Consider the following 24,904-nt stretch of genomic DNA (forward strand, 5'->3'; position numbering starts at 1 on the left):
TGGGATTAAGTCGGATTAATTTTTGGGTCATAAATGGGCTACTCTGTGTTACTAACTTCCTTCTCCAAGTAGCGTGCCCGCATCGCAATCTGGTTCTCCTTCTGGCGCCGGGCATCGCGGGATCGCTTGGCGGCAATGTTGTTCTTCCGGCGGCGCGCCCAATACTTGTCGTCCTTGAGCTCATCTGGAACAAATTGCTTGCGTGACTTTTTGATCATCGGCTGCGGCTTGAGCTCCTCGTCGGAGAAGGCTCGAGTTCGCGGATCAAAGTCACGGCCCGAGGAGGCGAACGAAAATGCTGGAATATCAAATACTAAATGTTAACAATGGTTCACAGACTGTTTCGTGCTAAATTAACATCATAAAAATCAACCTCAATACGGAAACTCAACAAACAAAATGGTAACTCATGGAAAATTAAATTGAATTCGAATTGAATTTAAATTGAAATTGAAATTTAAGGATTTGCACAAATTGGAATGGGAATCATTGAGTGGAAGACCTTGCGGGTCCTCGGTTTGTGTCTCTTTAACATTTAGCATTTGATACGACATTTGTGGGTAACTTAAATTAATTTATATAATTCAATTATAATTTAAGTTAGAAGCAATGTCCATTCCATTTGTGTTTTAAATAATTTAATTTACAAAAGTCAATAAAGTTGTTGGGTATATTCTTAGGATCGTAGTTATGTCGGTTTTTTCAAAGACGTCATCGATTTGATAAGTTAGCTGATATGTGAATTTGATAACGAAATATTATCTTTGAAAAATAAGACTCATGCGTCTTTTGTAAAAATGGATTACGATGAAATTAGGTATTAAATACACGTTTATATTTATTGTTACAACAAATTAATGCCAGAAATATATATGAAGTTCATTGAGAAAAATCAAATTAAAATTTATTTGGAACTGGATTTTGTTAACGATTAATTGCGCTATTAGGTTACATTACTTTTTATCGATATTACACTTTATGTCGTTACTTTAATAATCGATTGAATTGGCTATCGATCTCAATAGATATTGCATTTATCCCGCTTTGGTTTGTTTAAAATTTGATTATGATTTATTTTACGATCTCAGTTGACACTTTTGGCGATTGCGCGATAGTTAGCTATACTCACTTGACTCGGCCGGCGATGGCGGATTTAGCGTGTCCGGACTGATGCAGTCGGATGGCGAGGGCGACCGCTCCCGCTTTGTGGTTATGTGGCCCAGGCCCAGCGACAGACCCGCTGCGTGACCCAGGGAATCGGAGCGGTGACCCAGACCACTCGAGTGGCCCAGGTGCGTTCCGGGCAGGCCATCAGGTATGTTATTCTCCGACAGGAACTCGTCTAGGTCGGCATACTAAAATGTTAAGTACGAAAAATGCAATGAACAACTGGACACGGATGGGAGGAGCAGACATATTTCCTCGGGGTTAGTCACACGATCTGAGCTCTGATGATGAGAATACAATTCTCGCACTAAGTAAGCAATCGATAACATTCAAGTTAACTGTTTCGCCGTGTATTTTGTCATGACTGTACTGGTGTTTATGTGTATTTTAGGCTGTTTCCACTGATTGATTTAATTTTTTTTTGATTTTATTAGTAAGAAAATGACTATGTCAGCGAAATTAATTTAGAAATCCATATCCAAAATAGTGTTCAAGTTTATCAGTGGAATCAGCCTTTTAATGTAGAATTTTGAGCTTTGTGTGTAATTTTGACCGTTGGAACATTGTATAAAAAGACGCAGCCACTACGCAGCGATGACAGAAATGATACTAACTTGTGTTACCTTGAGGTCGGCATCGTAGGGCAGGGTCTTGTCCCAGAGATTTGGGCCCAGAAACGCCGTTTGCGCCTCAACATTCCAGATGTCGCCCTCCTCCTTGTATTTGTCATCTGGGCAGATGATTTCTTTGCTATTCGATGTGGATTTGCCTGCAAAAGAAAGGGTGGACAATTAGTCAGGGCCATAACTAATAAGATAGTGAACTATAAAAACAGCAAGTAAAGGGTTTGATATCTTATCCCCATACTTGGAAGTGGGTCAAGTATTCGCCATTTCTCTATTATATAAACCAATCAAATTCTTTGGCTATCGTATGGGAACCACACTTATAGCTGAAACAATTTCCGCGAATTTCCGCATGCAGCTTTTGGCCATAAAAACGGGTTACAGGCAAACAAAACGAAACGAAACAAAGACAGAAAACCAACAAACAAACAAATCACACACACACACAATGCAAACATCGGCAAGAGGAAGCAGCGGACATACGAAAAGCGAAAGTGAAATTTTTTACTACAGCTTTCAAACTGATTTTATCACTTCCAGCTGAGAAAAAAAAAAAAAATAAATAAATAAAATAAACTCAAACACTCAAAGAGATGGCTAAAGCTTTTTAGCCCTATTGTAGCCGAGTTGAGTGTTTTTGTTTTCGAAGCTTTATTTTGGCTTTGACGCTGCGCATGCGCAGCTGAGCATGATCTTTCTCTGCTTTTCGCTTCTTTTCTTTGATTTCTTTCACCAAACCCGTTTTCTGGCCACAGACAGTAACAGAAACCAGTTGCCGTCTTTGGTTTCTTCGGCTCGCAATAGTTTCCGCTTTCTTATTCACTCTCACTTTCATTTGCGAATGCTTTTTTCTTGTATTTCTCTTTTTTTTTTTGCTTTTACAGTTGTTGCCACTGCCGCTTTTTGCATTACGGACTATTGCGAAATTTTATGCCATTTTGCGGCTTGCCTCTTCCTTTCCTCGACTTCTTCGGCGCCAAACAACACACACATTTCTGGTCTGTGCCATGAAGTAATATCTTTTCTTTTCGATGTGCTCACCAAAGCGTAAGTGAAATGCTCAAGTGTCTGTGAAGTAATATCTGGTGTTTGGTGAAAATTAGGACTTGCAAATCGGCAAATGCAGTGGCCCACGAGGCGTATGGGCAACGTTTACAAAAACTTTGTGGCCGGCGTCTTTGCATGATGATTTATATGGGAGCTTACGAGTAGTTTAAATCTATTTCTTTCCAGTTTTTATGCATTTTAGCTGATAAATTGATGAAGAAATTCTTTAAAAATAACTTTAAGAAAATTCGAACTTTAAAAAATTCAAGCATAAAACCATTTGGCATAAACTAAAATGTAATTATTGAATTAGGGCAAAATATAAAAATATTTATGTTTATAAAGCCTTAAACGGCAAAAAAAAAATTTTAATTAATTAGGAAGTTTAAAAAAAATCAAAAAATTTCATTAAACTTTGACGAGATCATATAAACATTTAAATATTTTCAAAAACTTTCTTTAACACTTAAAATTGTACCAAGAAGGTTTTTTCATAGCTTTAACCATAAATTTGTTTTTGATGTTATATTAATATTGGCCTTAGATTAACATAATCAAAATTTAATGCATTTTTTTAAATACAAAAATTAACTGTTCAAATGAAACGTATTTGGTTTGTTTTTAAACGGTATAATAATTAGACCACTACTGCAAAATTTAGAAACTTAATAGTAAATTATGGCAAAAAAAAAAAACAATAACAAATCTCTAAAAACTTAATAAAGTATTAATCACAAAAAGCGCACAAAACTCATTCAAAAATGGTAGAAACAAACTTTCGCATGGCAATTAAATAAAACACAAACAAAAGAAACACAAAGTCCAAAATACAAAAACATTATAAAGATAAAACACAAAACTAATAACAAAAAAAGACAAAAACCAAATTACCGTTTGCTTTGCAAATGAAACCCAAAAATGGAGATTTCCTGCCTGTAAAACAGAAGAAACGGAAAAGAAAGATAGTAGAAAAGAAATACAATATTGATTCTTTAACTAAAGAAAACAATTAAAAGAAACAAAAACACATATAGAAAAGACAGAAAAGAAGTAATGTTAATATAACAGACAGCATGCAAATGAGAGGAATTTAAGCTGCAGGTTTTGTATAAATATAGTATGTTTCGAAATAAGAAACCAAAAAGGATGTAAATTTAACTCCTTCATGAATATTGCAGGAGATACTTTTACTTTTATTTTATTGCCTTCGATCCGAATTTATTTCTTTTCCAGTTCACTTTCACTGTCATCAACATTGTTGATTTGTGTGTTAAGCAGCAGGAATCTTGTCTTTCGGTTTATTTTTAGAAGCGAACCCAAAACAGGAATTCAACTTAATCTTCACATGTTTTTGCTTCAGTTTCGGTTTCGGTTTCAGTTTCTCTTGCCATTTTAAGTGGGTCAAGCGATTTTTTTCTGTGTCATCTTTGGGAGCCCTCGCACCTTTTATTTTATATTACCTTTTCGGGTTGGGGATTTTTATCTTCTTTTCTTTCGACCAACGAAATTTCTCATTTTTGGTAATTAAAATAATTTGCATAATTTTCGTGCGTTTTTAGTCTGTATTTCACTTTCATTAGAAAGGGATAGGAATAGAGAGAGTTGTCTCTTTTTGGGCCTACGACAACAAATTTATTGTATCTCTGGTGAAACGCTCTCACACACTCCCAGTTCTCTTTTTTGGTCATAGCTTTTTAATGGACCCACTAATAATATTATGCTTATTACTGGTCTTATTATTTTTCTGTAAATTTTTGGCTCTGTGGTCTTTGTTGTGTTAATGGTTGGCCACAATTTTTAGTAGACCATGATCCGTAGATTTTTCAGATATGTATATAGTTTTTTTTTTGGGAATTAAACTTTCACTTTTTGTTTCGTTTTTTCGTGTTTTTAGTATGAAACAGCGCAAAAATTGGTTGTCTGGCGGTTTTAGTGACGGTGATTTTGATGAATTGCAAGTCAGTTGAAGAGGAAATTAAGGAAGTGGTGATAAAGTGTAAGGAAGTATGTAGTAAAAGACTTTAAGTAATAATTTTTGAAAAGAGCTAACAGTGCCTAAATTATTGGATATAGCAATAACTTCAAGCAAGTTATAAATGTTTATTTTATTTTGGAAATAGTTTAGTTATTATTTATAGTTTTTTGTTTTAATCTTTGATCTGTAAATCAATTATTGTTTATCCATTAGTTTGTTATGTATCTGTAATTTTTTTTCCGCCTTTTCTCAGCTTATCAAAATATCCATTAAACCAATTAAAGTTTCGATCTCAAGCCACATCCGTCTCCACAGACCGAAAATCTCCTCTCCCCACCACTCACCCCCTTTGGTAAACGAAATAAAAGTGAGAGTGCTGAACAGACAGGAAAAAACAAGTCTTAAGCCCCCAAAAACTATCCCCAAAAAGCATTCAGACAAACCAGTTTAAAATACGCAAATCGATACTACTTCTGGGCGAAGAATTAAATCAAAAATGCTGCGATGACGATGCCGACGACATTGAAGAATATTTATGAAAATTAATTCCACGCGAAAGTTCATTTTGGAGACCCAGTTTAACACCGCGGGATTATCATAACAATAATAAAAAAACGATACTACTGAGAGAAAAAAAAGAAAGAAATTAAAAAATAGTAGAAATAAGCTGTGGCTAAATTATGCAACTTTTTGCATTTTGCATTTTTTTTTATTTTTGATCCGCCGACAGACACGTAAAACAACAACAACTGTCCGCCCCTTTCACCTGTCTTTCTCCATCTCTCTTACTCTGTCTCCATCTCTCTTACACTCTCTGTACTTTCAGTCATACAGTGGGCATGCGCAACGATGGCGCAACTGTGACTGGTTTTTTTGCTGCTTTTCACATTGCTGTTGTTGTTGTAGTTGTTTTTGGAGTGTTGTTGTTGCTGCTGCGCCTGAGTGCCTCGTTGTATTACATCGATTTATAAACTATATGTACGTCGCACTCTTTTTTTTATGGTTTGTTGCCATTGTTGTTGGGGAAGTTGTTCTTGTTGTTGTTGCTTTAGTTGTTGTTGGTGAAGTGCAGAAAGTGTAACACTTTCGATTGTTGCGCCGTCTCTGTGTATTTACTCTGTCGTTGTTGCTTTTTGTACTGCGGCTTTGTATGCATTGCATTCATTCCGTATTTGCGCTCATTTGCATTGCTTTTTTGTACCTTTTTATATATTTTTTACAGCTTTCTGTGTGTTTGTTTTATATCTTCTACCGCTCTTTTTTGTGAAATTAATTATGTGTGGGAAAATGTGATGGGCATTAGATTTCCGGGTTGCTATCACGGAATGTTGGTTGCTAGGAGCATCAAAATGAAGCTTTGTCTGCCCAACTTTATGTTATAAAAATCGAACAATAATATTTCCAATCCGTCTTTATTTTTAATTATTTAATTAATTATTTTATATTTTCGACTTTAAAATGAAAAATACTAGTGATTTTTATCTCAAAAGTGTTGAAGCTCAGAATAAAATAGTAACTTTTCTATTGAATACTTTAATTTCAAACTTATGTAATGTCTTCAAAGTTATATTGATTAAAAATTATTTGGCATGTTTATAACAAAAACATTATTTTAGTACCTAATAAGCACTGATTCTTTTTATAATATTTTTACTTAATTAACAAAAGTTTAACGCGAATATGTATTAATTTTTCATATTTCAGTAAGTTGGTTCTTAAATAATTATTTCTATCAAACCAAAATTTGAATATTTTCAACAATTAAATGCCTAAATATTTTATTAATATAGGCGTTCTAGACAATGTACAAGATAATTATTATTATAATGGTTGTGCCCCATCAAAAAATATATTTCCTTAGCTATCACAAACCAAATTAAACCACTTTCTGAGTAAAGTAGAAAGACGATTGGATCAGAAAATTACAAAAGGCTTTCCCAAATTTCACAATCTTTCCAACTGTGCAATTTAATTGTTCCATCTCCGTCGCACTGAATTTTTGCAGACTAGCTGCCATAAACGCGATTTCCCTAACGGCAGACCGCTTTCTTTGCGATTACGAAATTAATAGAAAATTATGAAAGACAACCGCACCGAGCGGCGGAATATTTTGCAATAGTTTAATTGCCCGAGACTCGGGCGGCGAAAGTGAAAATCCGCAGACAGCGACACAATTTGCCAAATAGTTTTCCACTCAACCCATTAGCCCAATTTCAGTTTGAAAGAAAGCCAAACCAGCGGCAGCAGCAGCAGCCGCCAGAGCAGTTAATTAGCAGAAATAAGGAAGCGAAACCGATAATCATACGTATCGTGTTGGCTCTATCAAATTATAGACTCATGCCATAAAGCGGCTGAAACACGAACGACGTCTAGAGACATCGAAACCCAAATAAAATTGCCTCAAATATGCAGAGCACGCTGGCTGGAAAAAAAAAAAAAAAAAAAACAACGAGGGAGGCGTGGCTGGGGTAAAACGTAATCAAAACACAGTAAATTCAATCAAAGTGCTTCTGGTCTTTTTGTATTTTCGTATTTTTCGCCTGCCCCGACGACGTGTGAACAGATCGCTCATACGCCTCGTGGTACGCCAAGCAAAAGCCAAAGCGCCTCTCTTTCGGGCCACTTTCACTGATTCAAGTTTCTCACCTGGCAGCGTCGCAGCAATTCGCACGTTTTACCGTTGTGCGATTGCGCAACACCACATTTTGCGCTTGTGAGTGAGTGTCGGCCAAACAACAATAAATTGGCAACAATCTTGCGTTTGGCCAAGACGAGTAGCTAGCGCTTTTGATTGAAATAACTGTAATACGTTGCATTTTGGCAGGCCGCCTATCTGGGTGAGTGTGTGACGCCTCGGGGGTTTCTAGGCCCCTCGCCAACCCCCCTCGATTTTCGCCTTGTGGCATGTTTCAGGGGCGCATTAACGCCGCGCACTTCCCGCGGAGATAAACCAAACGAAAGGAAGTCATGAATGGCCAGATTGAGGCGCTCCGAACGGGTCAAGTCAATTGAAATTGGAGGCGTTCATGGTCATGAACATTTGATAGAACCGTAGAAACTAAAGAAGGTGCAACCAGATATTACTAAATGGGAGAATAGAAAACTTTTTGAAAATAGAGAAATTAAGGAAAAACGATGTAAGAAATATGTGTGCCATAAAATTTCATTTTAAATTCTACTCTTCTAATATCCAAAAATTAATTTGTATATACTCCAAATATAAATAAAACAAGACCAATACCTCTAAATCAAATAATAAGCAAATGAAAAGCAAACAAAAAATGTAATTTAATATGTATATAATATAATATATTTTTTTATAAAATGGGTATAATGTTTCTCTAACTTTTCCAAGGCAAGTTTAATTATAAAAAAATTTACATCAAATATATCAAATAAATCATTACGTAGCCATCAAAAAAAATTAAAATCCCATTCTCAGCTATTTAGATAATTATAAATATTTAACGAAAACCCTCAACCAATTTATCTACACATTGTTTTTGGCAACTTTCGAAATCGTATATTTTTTGATTAAGATAAAATTATATTTATTTCCCACTCTTTAGAGCTGAACTGGAACCCTTCAACATTTTTTTTTTTTTGGCCTGTCTGTCTTTCTGTTTTATTTCAAGAAGAGCCAACAAAGTCAACAGCGAGCAGGCCACAAAAAATATCAAAAAACTACCAAAGAGCAAAGAAAGAAATGAATTTAAAAACTGCCGAAAAAGTGAAAGTTAATTTTGGTGATGTTGCTAAGCCGGCAGAGCAGTTGACTTGTTGTTGCCGTCGTCGGCGTTGGTTCAACGAAAGTAAAAACGCATTTTTCGGCAGCTAAAGAGCCGCTTATGAATTTGATATTGTCCGCCTGGACACATATAAATTATGCCGCGCAATGTCAAACAAAAACACAGAAAAAATTGCCCTTTTGTTGCCGCTTTAGCTTTATTTTTTGGCAGATCAACTTTGGGTGATAACAACAAAAGGCCAAAGACGAGACGAGAGTCAAAAGAAGGCAAAAGGCCGGACCAGTCGGCTTTTAAATACATCATAATAAAAACAAAAAAAAAAGTAGCTTGGAATTTTTATATATAACCAAAATATATATATACAAATATATACAAGTATATGGAAAGCACCCAAAAGTCAGAAACGAAAGTTGTCTGGAAATGTCGCGTTCAACAACTTGTTGCTGTATTTTGGCCCTTGCCGAGAGCATGGCCTAAAGTCGAAAGCAAAAGTGATTGTGAAATGCCAGAGTCGGAGTCGGAAAGTCCGAAAGGTTTGAAAGTTAAGATACTCGAGCTAACCTACCCCACGCGGAAATGTCAGAGCCGCCGCACGGAACCCATAGAGCAGCCCCCAAAAAGCAAAAGCCCCTCCTGTCAGTCCTCATAAGCCGTCTCCTCAATTGGACAGACCGCGGATAAAACGCCACAGCAGCAACATGTGCCCCTTGCCGATCGATTTAAGCTGACTTTGACACCACATCAGGGTCGTTTTGGGGATTGCGGCTGCCACCGATGGGGTGAGAAAAATTAGCCAGGCAGACAATCAATTTGGGGAAATGCAGCGACTGGGACAAGGAAATAAACTTAGCCCACGAAGGTCAAGAGCTGCAACATCAGCAATGTGTGCATTGTAGATGGGGTAGTAGGTTAGCGAATTAAGGGAATTCCATTTCAAGGTCTTGAAACACCACATTACGTAGTATTATAATTCCAAACTATAAAATTTTAAAACATTTATTAAATGTTTTCTAAGAAATATTTTTGTAGAAGTAAAAAGTAAAGTTAGAAAAAGCAAAAAGTACTGTTAACATTTTTTAAATATAGAATTTTTCTAATAAAAAGAACGTATATTCCTGAAAGATCCCAATATTTCTTTCACATTGCATTAGCAATTAGAGTTCTAGGTAGTATTTTCTAACTTGTAAGCATGTAATTATATTTCTGAATGACCTCAACAGTTATTTCCATGTTGCTTGTTGTATTTAATTACTAATTGCTGATCCATACCATTTAAATAGTTGGCGTGTTGCTTCCACAATTGTTGCACCTGGAATTGCGTCCATCGATTGTTGTCATCGCCACCTCCGGCATTATTATTATTATTATTATTGTTGTTGGTATTATTATTGTTATTGTTGTTGCTGTTGTTGATAACACCCACTAGGCTATTAACCAAACTATTCTCGTGCGCCTGTTGTTGTTGCGCCACCGCGGAGGCGGTGTTCACTGTGGGCGTGGCATTGTTTGTTGCCGCTAGATTGGCATTTGGTGTGGCTGGATTGTTGTTGTTATTGTTAGTATTATTGTTGTTGTTGTTGAGGGAGGCATGGTTATTGATTATGATATTGAGATTGTTGTGATTGAGTATGTTATTATTATTATTGCTGCCAGGACTGTTGCCCGTGCTGTTGTTGCTGTTGGCATGTTGCTGCTGTTGCTGCTGCAGGTTGTTGGCTGCAACTGCCACCACAGCAGCGGCTGCATTCACATTCACATGTGCCAGATGTTGCAGATGATGCTGCAACAATTGCGTGGGTGGCGGTAAACTTCCATTGGTGACATTATTGCCATTGCTTAGATTATTGAGCAGTTGCTGCTGCTGTTGTTGCTGTTGCTGCTGCTGCTGCTGGTGTTGCATGTTGCTGCGTAGCAGATTGTTGTTGCAGGCCACATTGAGATTCGAATTGCTGGTGTTGCTGTTGGCATTGCCCGTGTTGCTGCCGTTACCGGACAGCAAATGTGGCAGATTGTGCACCACTTGCAGTGGCAAACTGCTGAGCGGTGGCAAAGCCGCCGTTTGCGACATGTTTCCTAGCAATTGCTGCTGCTGGTGTTGCTGCTGCTGCTGCTGTTGCACATTTTGCAGCAGTTGCAGTTGCTGTTGCTGGTGCTGCAGGCCATGTTGCTGCTGCTGCTGCTGTTGCTGTTGCTGCTGCTGTAGCGCCAATGCTGGCGGTGGCATTTGATAGTCCATTCTCATTGCTGAGATCACAATTTGTTAAATTCCTTGTTCAATTCAGAGTTATTTATTGCATGTATCACTTAGCTGGCCATGTGTGGCCCAAACATGTTGCTGCTGCGGCACTGGCTGTTAACTTAATTAACAACAAATTGGAATTTAAAACCGAAAAAAGCTTTTTATCGCACGTTGCTGTTGCTGCTGCTGCTGCCGCTGTTGCCGCTTCTAATTGCTCGTGGCGATCGCCCGCACAGCAGCAACATCAGCCGGAGAGCGAGCTTACACTTGTACACTTTAATACTCAGAATATGGCGAGTGCTTTGGCTCAGTTTTTGTCGCCGTTTTTTTTTTGCATTCGCAATTTTTCTATTGTTTGTTTTGTTTGCCTTTTTCTATTATTATTCGTTGTCAACTATTCCGCGTACTGAGCGTTGTTTTATTTAATTTTTAGTTGTGTAGCTGTGTGTGGGGCTGGGCCCGTTTGCTAAGGGGTTCAGTTCTCACTGCCCGCCGCTTTTGAATGAGAAAAGTTTGACCTTGAATCGGCAACACAAAAAAAACACCCAGCAAAATGTTTTTGCTATGCGTTTTTGCTATTTGTCAGCCTGATCGTCGCACTTATTTTCTGTGGGTTGACGTTCAAGCGAATACTTTATTGTTGTATGTATTAATTCTTTTCTCTTGCGAGTAAATGTTTGTAATGTCGATAAAAGAATTCAATATATTATCTGCATTTATTTATTGACAGTTTGTATTGCTACTAGAATAGAATGGATTAATATTGATTTTTTTATTTTTGAACTATTTTACAAATCGTGTTTCGTTTATTCATTTCAATTTTTTTATAAGAAAAAGAAGCTAATAGATATTAAATTTTAGTGGATTATAAAAAAATTAATTTTTTTAATAGTGTATTCTTCAGAGTTTTTTTTTTGTGGCATTAAACATCAATTCAGAAAGTTAGAGCAATTTGTGGTTTTTTGAATTCTTAAAATTTTTAATGACAAAAAAATTATTTTTTTCATGAGAAAAATAATATTTTCTTTTTATAGTTCCAAGTAAATGATGTTTATTTTCTTAGATATTTAACACTTGATATTTTTTTTAACTTATAAACACCTTTTATTTATTCCTGTTGTTTTATTTTGTGTATTTGACATACATATGCTTATGCGTTTATGTTTTATGTATTCGATTTTTCAAATAAATTCTTTTTTCATTTGGGAATTTAAACCAATTTTCAAAATTTCACTTTAATGATCTTGTTATCATAAATTTCTGGTATTTGGGAGATCATACAAATTCGAGCACTGCACAATATGTTTTAATCCAAGTAGAGGCGTGCTCTTGGAGGATCGATCCTCGCCAGAAAACGTTGGGTGGAAGATCGGAAAGGAATCGAAAGTTCACAAGTTCGCACGAATTCGAAAGCGTCGTGCTAAAGACGAAGACACGCGTCGTATACGTATTATTTTATGGCTTTTGCTTTTGGCGGCTTGGTATTGGTGAGTGGGTTTTTGAGTTTTCGGGATTGGATGGTTGGCTATATATTATTTGATTTGGTGTTTTTGGTTTTGGTAGAGAGCCGTGAACCGAACCGGTGCCGCCGGACTGCGAACGCTGAGTGAACGCGCGCGTCGAAATCGCCATGCAACGCAGCTTCGCAGCTGGGCAGAGAAACAGAGAAACCGAGAAAACCAGAGAAGCAGAGAAAAGCTGGGGAAGCGAGAAAAAGAGCAAAAGAAATATCAAATAAAAGCCAAACTTGAAACCGAAAGCATGAAAGCCCTCGGCGCCCCGCTTTTCTCCTTTCTCCCTGCTCGCTCGTTTTTTTTTTTTGCGCATTCCGCCTGTTTACTTTCTTTCGCGTCGCCTGCCAAAGTTCGCTTCTGCCGACGTCGACGTCGACGGCGCTGCCGCCACGCTTGGTGGGAGCTGCTCTGCCGACGCCGACGTCAATGCGGAAGCAGATTTTCCGCTGCCGACGCAGGCAGCAGCTTTGTTTTGAGTCGCTCGCAAAAGCTTTCCGCTCGCTCGTCTATTTGAGTGATATTTTCTACACTCAGCTTGAGTTATTTTCAATTTATAAAATAATATAAAAATAAACTCAATTTATTTTAATTTCCATATATAGATTTGGGAAGTATGTACGACTATTTTCAATTGTACTCTTAAATAAATAAACTAACAATAAAAACCCTTCAGTTAAAAACGTAGGCTAACTAAATATGTAAATTAAATATTAAAATCAAAATTTTGAAAGATTTCTCTAATATTTAAAATACAAATCTTAGACTTAAAATTTATGTTTAGAAAGCCAAAACAAGATTTCGTTTTAAAGATTATAAAAGAACCAGAGTTTAAAAGGTTTTAGAATAAACATATATAAAGACTTATTTATTGACCATCATCTAATCTATACGATCTTTTGGTCTTTTAAGAATAAGCGAACATTTTTTTTTTTGGTTTGAAGCCTGTTCTTTAATATAATCATATTCATAGTAGTCGCATAAATTTTTATGTAACTGACTTAACATAAAAGCTGTATTTCAATTTTATTTTCAATGATTAATGTTAGTATATGAAACAAGCAAAACGCTTACCAGCACAATGTTTAGAAAAAACACACAAATACTGAGACTCACAAAAATCCAAAATGTTGGTTTTTGATGCTTACCTGTAAGTAAAGAAAAAGAAATTGGATTTAAGTACGAGTTTCATAAAACAAATTAAAAATTAAATAATTTTTTATTATACCTAGTAAATAAAGCAATTGTATTTAATATGCGAAAGATCAAAAGAAAACAAGTGAGAATTAATTGAGAGACATTTGGTTTTGTCAAGGGTGGCGGAAATTTCCCATGCATGGGGTGCCCACCCACAGCGACAACTGACATTTATCCATTTTTGCTTTCCCCGCTCTACCCACACAGAAAAACAACGAATTTCATACAAATTATTATACATTCCGCCTTTAAAAGGTCATTTCCAGTATATTCAATAGCGAAAAATTTCACCGGCATAGCAAAAAAAACAAACAAACAATCGAGGGGAAGGGATGGTAGACCACCCACATTTCATTTGCCATATTCATTTCCATATCATCTGCCATAAAAATTTCATCAGCCTAATTCCGAAATCTAATCAAACCAAATGCATTTTCTCAACGATGACCAACTGAGGTCAGTTTAAAAAAAAAGGGAAATGGAAAAAACATGGAAATTGGTGGCAGCTTAGTCGCGATTTTCAAAAGGATTTGTGCCAAATGCATTGACAAAGTAGATCAAAAAGGGTGAAAGGATGTGCCAAAACGAAAACTGAAATCTGGCAGCAATGAAAAAACTTTTAGGCTGGCCTAAGCAAGCCTAAATGGCAAACAGATGTTTCCGTTTAATTAATATGAAATGGAAAATTTAACGGCATTTAAAATAATTTTCCAGTTTCAATTGCCATACAAAGTAGGAATTTCCGTAAGAAAACTAATAAGGGTGCCCATAAACTGATAAGATATAGACATTTGTGTATATAGGCACTTAACAGTATTGTGCTATATACTAAAAGTAGTTGTTTTAACTGCAACGCAGTTTGGCCTAGGTCACAAAAATATATGGTTTTTATCAATAATACGAACTTTAAATTTCTGTATTTCATGAAATTTCCCTTGTGGTAGGCTGCAAACCAATAAACTTGACGATCTCTCAGTGCAAAGATACATTTGTCGATGTATCCACATTTGAATTCCATTTCCTATTCAATTCGAACAGTCGACGTCAGTGAGTACAGTATATATGGACTATATATATACTGTATAGTATAGTATAGTATATATTAGCCCAGCTGAGCTCACGTGTGCGCGGCAAGCTTTCTTGACTTTTGCGCTTTACAAGCTCGCAATGCGCAAAGTTCTCGGCCGCTGACGTCGGATGATATCAGCCCGGGATGCAGATAGACGTTCTACAGACATTTCGCGAAGGGTTGGTATAGGGTATTTATCCAGGGTTTGCAACGGAATAGTCATTCTCTAATACAAGACAAGCTCGAGAAAAATGAAAAATCACCGAACTAGTCATACAATTTATCAGTTGTTTTCCATTTTCTGTATATACTTACAAAGTCAATTAGTTATTTAGAAAACTATACTCAACTAATGTTAAACCCAACAAAAATAATTTTAAGTAAGCTGAATTCATTTAACAGATTGTTTTTAACAATATATCTGAATAGTTTTAAACATTTTCACTTATTGAAGTTTATTTCTATATAGTCATTTAAAATGAAATTACTTGAACACTTGTATACTAATATTACTTTAAGTATTTCAAGCTGATGATATATTTGCTTGTCTTTAAACTATATTTAACCATTACTCTCATTGAGTAATGATTTCATATTTTGTATTTACTTAATAAAATACTTATTCATTTTAGAAAATAGTTATTATTTATGTTCTGCACATAATATATTATGCATTTATGTCATTACTAGTTGAAAACTATGTATTTATGTTTTGTTATTTTTCACCCTATTTACCTAAACTTTCATATAGATTTGAGTACATTTCCTTAACTTCTTTTACTTTTTCACCTCACCTGAGTTGGCTGGCTGAAATCGCGACTTGAGACTGTTCAGATGGTTATGATGCTCGTTGGCGATCACGGCCGCTGCCACGGCATTTGCCACATGTTGCACGGAGGACACATTGTTGCTGCTGTTATTATTGCTGTTGTTGTTGTTATTATTCTGGCCGGGATTCCCAACATTTCCATTACCAGTTCCCGCCACAACAGGATTATTATTGCCACTGGTATTATTCCCATTCGAACCCTGATTGCCACTTGCCACAGCAGCGGATGCTGCAACAGCGGCAGCATTGCATCCGGCCGCTGCCGCAGCTGCAGCGGCATTGCTCTGGGGATCCATGAAGGAGTTGCGCTGGTAATGCTGATTCTCCTGGTAAATCCGCTGGTACGTCAGCGTGGGCAGCGTCCACGAATTGTTCGTCTTGTAGTGGAAGTTGCCGGTGCCAAAAATGGAGTGGGTGTTGGTGTTGCCATTATTGGGGTTTCCCGCTGCAGCAGCAACTGCGGCCGAAGAAAGTGTATGGGCCAGATGGGCGGCATGATGTTGCTGCTGTGCATGCTGCTGTTGTTGCTGCTGGTGGTGTTGCTGCTGAGGCTGCTGCTGCTGTTGCTGCTGCTGCTGTTGTTGTTGCTGCTGCTGCTGTTGTTGTTGCTGGTGTGTATGATGCGGGTGAAGCGTATGGCCAAGATGTTGCTGCTGGTTGTGATGCTGGGAGTGCTGCTGTTGCTGCTGCAGGACAGCGGCAACATGCTGTTGGTGTGCTTGATGTTGCTGCTGTACGTGCTGTTGGTGGTGTTGCTGCTGTTGTTGCTGTTGCTGCTGTTGCTGGTGGTGCAAAGCGGCCGTCTGCTGTTGCTGTTGCAAGGCCCAGGCATTAACGCCATTGTTGCTGGTGGCACCACCACCACCACCACCTCCCCCTCCGCCACCTCCTGCACTGCTCTTCCCCGAATCATTGCTGCTGACACTGCTGCGATGGTTGTCCATGGTTCCCGAGGATCCTGTCATGCTGCCATCATTACCACTATCGGAATTGCCGCTGCTGCTGTTGTTGCCACTGCTGTTGTTGCCACCGTTGCCGTTGTTGCCACTACTGACTGCCGCTGCAGCAGCAACTTGTGAGTTAAGTTGCTGGAAATACTGCGACAGTGTGGCATTGGCATGCTCCTGGGCAAAGAAACTGGTACACGAATTCGTATCCGACGACATGGTCACTGGTTCTATAAACTGGGTCCGATCCTCACTGGTTAATCCTTCACTGGTTACGGGTATTCACTGTTCTCCCTGTGATCTTAGGTGATCACCTCCTTGTGCTGAACGTGATTGAATTTGCTGGTCAGCAGTATAAACTTTGGGCCTCGGCCGAAAGTTGTGCGCATTGTCTTTACAGTTTGATTCACTTTAGTTTTATATGTAGCATAAGCTTTTGTCTGTGTTATCTGAAAGTATTGTGCTTTCGTTTTAAAAAAAAAACCCAGATTAGTGTGGTGCACTACATTTTTTTTTACTTTTTTTTCCAGCCAATTGATAGCCAATTCGTTGTTGCTAATGAACTGGTGATAGTGGTTTAAAAATGTTGCGAGTGATTCAGTGTTCAGTATAGGGAAGCGACTTTGATATTGACTGATAATGAGATTGCTTGTTTTCGTGTGGTCAGGGAATGCACTTTGTTTGCGTCTATTTTTGTATGATTTTCATTTAGTTTTCATTATTTTTTATTAATGATGATAATCATGATGATAAGGAATAAGAAAAGGCATTGTATAGTTGTATAGTTTGCGCTTTCTTTTAGTTCAATTAATTTTGTATAATAAGATTTTTGTGACGCTATAGAAATCAATAGGTGGAATCAACCGGTACAAAGGCTATCCGTGTTTTCAAATAATTTTTGCCATGGAAATTTTCAAGAACATATTTAAATCAAAGCAATCGAATTGTTATTTGCCAAATCAATAACCGAGACAAAGGCTTTTTATGTTTATAAGTTAAATATTTGTTTATTGAAATTTTGGAATACTTTCTATACATAAATCAAAACAAATAAATTATTATTTGCCAAATCAATTGAATTATCCTTTTTTCTGGTGAATAACTCTTTTTCTCTCTCTCAGCCTTTTGTTGAATACCTTTTCTTATTCTCAGAATTGGTTGCTGCTTAGAAATGAGATCGTTTTTTTGCTTTGGGTTTTTGTTGTTTCGGCTTTTGTATTTTTCTTTCTTGGGTTTGTTGTTTTGTAGAAAAATTAAAATTAAAATAAACTGTTTGGAATTGGATCCGTAACTTTGGCGACGCTGGACAGAGATTGTCGAGGGATCTCCGGATCTCTCGCTCTTTCTCTCTCTGCCTGGTACTATCTCTCTCTTTCTTTCTGCGTTATTTTATTTCCTTTTAATAATAGTTATTATTTGTATGACACACACACACACTTTAGATTGATTTCACAATGGATTGCACTTGAAATTTGTTTAAACAGAAACTATTTCCTTGAGTTAAAGTTCTTCCAGAACTTTTTCTTGTTTGTTGAAAATAAATTTCAATTAATTTGTTTTTGCTGGCGTTAGGAATATTTTTGTTTTTCCCGCTCGATTAGAAAAAAACACGGAACGAGCAGCGACGACGATTTTCACATGGGAACGCGATGCGACAGAATGCCGGCCGAATAATTTTCTCGGTCTCAATGTCCGTCTCTGGTTTTTCTCTGCCGCCGCTGCAGTCGACGGCGCTGCCACCGCTACCGCTCTCTCAGCCAGCTAAAATTGCAATTTTCTGCAAGTAAGTCGGCTTACGTAAAGGGCGGAGGTCCGAAAACAGCTCTCCCTCTCCCACTTTAATAATTGTTTTTCAGGTTTTTTTTTATCAAATGTTGGTACCGCAAAATATTAGTATTCATACCACAGAATATTTATCCATACAACAGGGTTCAAAATAATAGTATTGCCAAGTAAGTTATTTATTACAAGCAATATGTTTTTCTACACTTTTTATCAATCTAAATTACCATAAACATGAAACCATAAAAAACTATTTTTATATACTTTTGTTTTTTAAAAACATTTCTGTTCAGTACAAAAATGATTATAATTTATTTAACCTTATATATTCAAATGTTAGTATGCTAAAAACTCAATGTTAGGCCTAGTTTTTATCTGAACAATTTTTAAGAACAAAAATCTATATATATATATATTTTTTTTATATATAAGAAGTTGTTATCTTAACTATAAACTATTTTTTGCTTGCACTATTTGCACAAGAGCAGGAAAACACCGCTATTATTTTGCGCACAGCTATATATGTTTGTATATACTTGGGGGCTGAGGCAGCGACGGCGGCAGAGGCAGCGCTGCTGCGGCCAAGTCACGCGGATTTCAATATGACCCAAAGCCCACTGTCTAGCACAGTTTTAAGCACGTGTTGCGGACACACCGGCCACTCACACAGTCGCAAATTAATTGAGAGAGAGAGGAGTGCACGTTGAACGGCAAGCGCACTCGAAGATACAGATAGGCAAACACAGATACACCTATAGATAGGGTAGCAGATAGAGATACGAAATACAGCTCAAAAGTTTCCAGTCGCTTCGCAATTGAGGGCTATATCTCACCCCTTGTAGGTGATATATGTATATATGGCCAATACACTATATATATATCAGCTGGAGTGCGTGGTCGTTTAATTCGGCAGTGATGCGGCTGCAACACGTGACGTATGCGTAATGTGCTTCACAGAATCGCTTTTGTGCCACCAACTAATTAACACTGCGTCATGGAAAGTACGTAGATCACTCGGGGGAGTGGTTGGGGGTCTAGAGCAGGGTGCTTCACCCACTGGGTAAACCCAAAGGCAAAACGTAGTAGTTGCAACGCAGCATTTACTTAATCTGCATTCACTGGAAAGCGCTAACCTATTGGCGTAGGTCGTAGCTTTTTCTTGGAATTTTCGAAAAATATTCAAACTATTCGAGGTCTTATTCAGGTTTGTAATGAATATAGTAATTATTTGCAGTTGGCATAGGTCCGGCACATTTTCATAGTAAATATGTAGTATATTGTCGTTATTTCCAAGCCGTTCATAACATCGGAACTATTGTTTTTACGACGGGAATCGCCTAGTTATGTATTGTTGAACAATGAATCATATATTTTATAACAATAAGGGCTTATTTAAATTTGATCAATTTCTTAAATAAATCTTTAAAAAATGTTTAAAAAATACAATTTTTTTTGTGCAATTGTAGGTTTTCTGCATTCAAATATTTTAAAATACTCACCACATTTCAAGAGTTTACCCTTCAGTAAATCAACTCAAGTAAAATCCAATAATATCTAAACAATTTTTCCACCCCAAAAACTTTTCAGTTTCCCCTGGTTTTTCAACCTTGTGCTATTCTCCGGTTAAACAAAACCCCTGTTGCTTTCGAGAAACCCAGTCACCCCTGAAAACCTATCAATCAGCATAACAGTGGACCATGTGGATAAGCGTGCTTCAGTCACCTGTTTTCCCAGGCGAGACAATGTAGGGAATATCAAGTATACGCAGTGTGACTATTTTGGGAAACGCCAAAGCAACAAGTCAACTGAAACTTCGGGAAATGGAAAGACGAAATCCGAAAACCAAAAGCCGAACCTGACTTCGGGCTCCTGCCAATGGCAGAAGGATGTGCGACAGAGCTTCGCTATTGGCCAGGCTTATATGCCGGAAAAATCGAGAAAAGGGAACCAATCCGGAAAGTTCTGCCGACGCGGGCAGAGGCAGAGGGGGGCGTCGACAGCGACGCTGGCCGCGGCGGCAGCGTTGTCAGGTTTTCTGTTTGTTTTGTTGCCAGTTGTTGTATTTTGTGTTATCACGTTTCGCTACCACGTGCACCGGCCCCCGTTTGCTGGTGTGTGTGTGTGTTTGTGTGCGAGTACCTCACTCACACTTAAGCCCCTCAAAATACCCACTCACACAGCCACACACCCATAGACCGCACTCACATAGATACGGCCTGGCGCTTCGACGGATGAATGAGCCCTGAGAGCGGGAGAATTCGCTGAACAAAACCCAACTGAGTCGAAGACGAAGCTGTTGCTGGTTTATAAATAGCAATTTAAAGCATCGCACACAACACACAAACACGTATCGAATCAATGAGTCACACACACTCACACGGCATTATTTTGCATCTGAAGAACAAAACAATAAAAATGAAAAAAGAAAACGAAACAAAACACACTGCATAGATGTGCAAATAAAGCAAATTGTGCAGAATAAATATCGGAAGCCGTCGGTGGACAGAAAATCAGAAAGTAAACAAAATAATTGCTGCAATTTTTGAGGACGCAAACAGAAAACCATTATACTCAGGAAAAAAAATAGTAACTTCATTCAAACAAAAAAAAATTATAATAGATTTTCAGGAATTAAGAATTCAGCTGTCAAAAAAGGTATTTATAAAATAGGGTTGCTCCATATTGCTTCATATAAACCTTTTTCATATAAACCTTTTATACAAAAAATAGAAGTTTATAAATTGGCTTAGGATTTTAAAAAAATAAAATCAAAATACCTTTTCTCGTCATTTGTGAATAGTAGTTTGGATACAGGTTTTTTTTATTTTTCTAAATAAAACGTGTAAAACAATTTAAAAATAAGATTTACAAAAAATGTATATATACATATATGAAATAATTTGTTTCCATATACAATTTTGTTGCTGTGTAAAAGAAGGCGCGATCTTTAGTACTTGAAAATTGTGGAAATTTGTATGCATTATTTCAATAAAATGTCGTCGCAGACTTGTGCGACTAACACAAAGGCAAAGGCACAGCAAGTCAAACCTTAATTAAACATATTGTGATTTGCTGTGTTTGCAAGGAAACCGTCTGGGGTTCTGGTTCCATATAGGGGTATTATGGATCCGCTGGGGAGCGGTGTGTATGGGTCTGGCATGGCGACGTTCGAGTCATTATACACGTGTTTAGTGCAGCAGGTCGTAAATTAACATTTTGCTAAATAATTATTTAGAAATGCTGAAATGTTTAAACGTTTTTTACGATAACACGACTGCCTTATTAAGGGCCTCCAACCAGTTGACCCAGATAGTGCAACTAAAATGACTTTTAGGGGGAAGTAGAATAATATATTTTAAATATAATAGTAAGCCAAAATCAGGGCAACTACCTAGTTAGATTTAGACAGTTTTTATTAACTGACTGGGTAGTAAAGGCAATTTGCGTTAGTTTCTCGCATTTTGAACTCAAAGCAAAGCTTTTTTTTAGCAATTAATAACCAATTAATGGACAGATAACTAATGACTAAAGCTGAATTAGATTTTAGATTTCAATAGATTTCTTGGGACATTAATAAATTCATAAATAATTGTATCTAACAACTAGAAAAATTGGTAATGTATGTATGTTCGTTTTTCAATTTACTTAGAATTTATTTATAAAATAATAATAAAACTGTAAGCATATGTTTGTAAAACTATAAAATCATTAGAAATAATTAAGAAAACAATAGCTTAATGGGCTACATATGTATACCTGTAGGTATAATTAAATGCTGTGTTTAATTAAAAGCTCACTTAAATATAATTAAAAAGAAATAATACTAATAAAAGATTGATCTTTCAATAAAAATATTCGGACGTGATTGATTGTTTATTAAATAAATTAAAGGTGGGTTAAACAATTAAAATGATATTCAAATAAGCTGCAACCGGCGGATCAAATATTATTTGGGACTTATCTAAGTTATGCAGTTGATACCAACTCTTTCAAGGTCTTAAACACGCCATATTTTCATTAATCAAATATGTTTAATGCAATCTTTTAGAATTTTTTTGTCTTAACTTTCATTCAATGCCTGGAAATTCCAAACGCAAACATGCGCCATATCTATGAAACCGTCGTCGCAATTTTACGGCTTTATAGAACAAGTTAACAGAAAATAAAAATTATATTGCGGGCGGCTTATCAGTAAGAAACTTGGCCAACAGGTTGTTTGGCTTACCGCTGACCAGACAATAAACTGAAATTCCATATCTACAAAACCAGACAATTTTTCTGTCGGGGAATCAGGTGCAAAGTTGAAGTTCAGCAGTCGGAAATTGATTTACGTAATTAAAGTAAGGGGGCGTGAGGTGGGCAGAGGCAAGCCTCCCCCTTTGGCCTTATCACCGGGCACTTTGGACTGGAAATTCGAGTAGCCAGAAAAGTGAAGAAATGGCAAACCAGCTGACGTCGTCGCCTGGCCAAACATGTGACCCCCGGGAAAAAAGGGGACGGCAAAAGGCAAAACAACATACGAAGAGGACGTCAGCAAAATTGGAAATATGATTGTGATGCGATTTCAATTGTTGTCGTAGGCTAATGCAGTAAAAATTCTAATTAATGGCTAACGTGGCGTATGCGCGATATCCAAAGGGAATTTTCCAACGGGGGCCGAAATGTTTCGTTTATTAAGCGACTGTGCGCACGTGTTTCACCCAACGGTCTTGCGTCCGCTGGTGGGATCCAATGTTTGAGCCGTCTGCTGAGGGGCGGAAGGGGGTTGGGCGGAAATGTGGGTGGTGAGTGATGGGTGGCAGGGGAAACTGCCAGACAAGCTGCCTAGCAAAACACGAGTATGCGCTCTCTGCCGCTCTAAAGAGCGCGAAAGAGAAAGCTTTTCCAAGCTTTTTGTTGCAGCTTCCCTAAAACAGCCACTAGGTGGCGCAAAAGCTTTTTATCAGGCACAGTGGGACATCTTTTGTGATTCAATATATATTTTTGTCAGCTTGGAGCAAATAATCTATGAAACAAAATCATAAATAAAATGGTCATAATTAATCCTGGTTTTAAATTTAATCAATTTAAATAAAAATATGTACATGTTAAGATATTTAATAAAAAGATTATATTCATTATATTCATTCACTTTATACCTAATACAATATACATTTTTATACCCTTGCAGAGGGTATTATAATTTTGGTCAAAAGTGTGCAACGCAGTGAAGGAGACATCTCCGACCCTATAAAGTATATATATTCTTGATCAGGATCACCTCCTGAGTTGATATAGCCATGTCCGTCTGTCCGTCTGTCCGTCTGTCCGTCTGTCCGTCTGTCTGTCCGTCTGTCTGTTTCTACGCGAACTAGTCTCTCAGTTTTAGAGATATCGAATTGAAACTTTGCACACACCCTTCTTTCCTTTGCACGCAGTATATAAGTCGGAACGGCCGGGATCGGCCGACTATATCCTATAGCTGCCATATAACTGATTGATCGGAAATGCCATAACTCTGCTGTTTGTTAAGTTAGGAAGTTGGGACTCTCTATGGGTATTATATTTGGCCAATCAATTCGACGGACCAAATTTCATAAGGATCGGCCGACTATATCCTATAGCTGCCATATAACTGATTGATCGGAAATGCCATAACTTTGGTGTTTGTATAGTTAGGAAGTTGGGATTTTCTATGGGTTTTATATTTGGCCAATTAATCCGACCTACCAAATTTCATAAGGATCGGCCGACTATATCTTATAGCTGCCATATAACTGATTGATCGGAAATGCCATAACTTTAGTGTTTGTTAAGTTAGGAAGTTGGGATTTTCTATGGGTTTTATTTTTGCCCAATCAATCCGACATATCAAATTTCATAAGGATCGGCCGACTATATTCTATAGCTGCCATATACATAACTGAACGATTGGAAATGCCATAACTTTGGTGTTTTTAAAGTTAGGAAGTTGGGATTTTTTATGAGTATTAAGAATGCATCATATGAATAATTTTGGAGAATATAATTTGCAGAATATTCTGCAAGGGTATTTCAACTTCGGCTCCGCCCGAAGTTAGCTTTCCTTTCTTGTTTTAAGTGTAATTTAATTGATAATGTTAATTAATTAATTTACAGTAACTTTATAAATTTTATACGGGTTAATATGTAGTAGAATTATTTATAAAAATATATTTTTGAAAAGACCAATTATTAATTAAGCTTACAAAACTGAACATAGTCAAATTTTAGTAGTTTTTATATTTAATAATGCCGTGAAAACATTGTTCAATGTAAATAAAGAAAAACCAGTAACGGATAATAGAAGCAAATGTCATTAGACAGCCATTAATAACTTATAGTCTGCTGAATTCATTAATTAGACCAATTTGTTTTAGAATTGATATAATTATATAGGTACATATCATACAATCCATCTGCCCACAGTTCAAACGAAAAAAAATGCATACAAAGCCAAAAGAATTGGAGTGAAAACATTTTTTCGCTAGCGTGAATTAAAATTGTTTTTTTGTGCCCAAAAAATGCTGCTCTCGCCGTTGTTTATTTATATCTTGATTCATTCAGAAAATGTCAATGGTTGACAGTTACCAGTGGCCGACGATAGATGGCGCCACAACAGCAAAACACAAAATTATATTTCGAAGAAAATTGGGAAATGTGGTCTGTGGTGAAAAGTGAAGCAGCTGCCGCAATACTTTAAATTCAATAATTTAACTAACAACAAGTTTTTGTCTAGATATACACCCACACACTTGTATTTCTTCTT

At 37.0% G+C, this 24,904-nt stretch overlaps 1 protein-coding gene across 13 annotated transcripts in view; it reads right to left on the bottom strand.

Moving 5' to 3' along the window:
• The window catches only part of LOC108048170 (hepatic leukemia factor), a 59,782-nt gene that overhangs the window by 1,830 nt on the left and 33,048 nt on the right, over window positions 1-24,904 (bottom strand). For 3 of the 13 annotated variants that reach the window (XM_044458304.1, XM_044458301.1, XM_044458300.1), the window contains 4 exons: window positions 3,732-3,773; window positions 1,782-1,936; window positions 1,130-1,355; window positions 57-298 (listed from right to left, as the gene is read on the bottom strand). In XM_044458304.1, coding sequence (XP_044314239.1) covers window positions 57-298; window positions 1,130-1,355; window positions 1,782-1,936; window positions 3,732-3,773 — 665 coding nt within the window. Of the gene's footprint in view, window positions 1-56; window positions 299-1,129; window positions 1,356-1,781; window positions 1,937-3,731; window positions 3,774-9,833; window positions 11,623-11,904; window positions 12,417-15,374; window positions 18,017-24,904 lie in introns of those variants that run through there. The other 10 variants (XM_044458295.1, XM_044458294.1, XM_044458296.1 and 7 more) reach the window with 10 other exon arrangements.

This window comes from Drosophila rhopaloa, unplaced genomic scaffold (genome assembly GCF_018152115.1).
Source record: "Drosophila rhopaloa isolate 14029-0021.01 unplaced genomic scaffold, ASM1815211v1 contig_163, whole genome shotgun sequence".
NCBI lineage: Eukaryota > Metazoa > Arthropoda > Insecta > Diptera > Drosophilidae > Drosophila > Drosophila rhopaloa.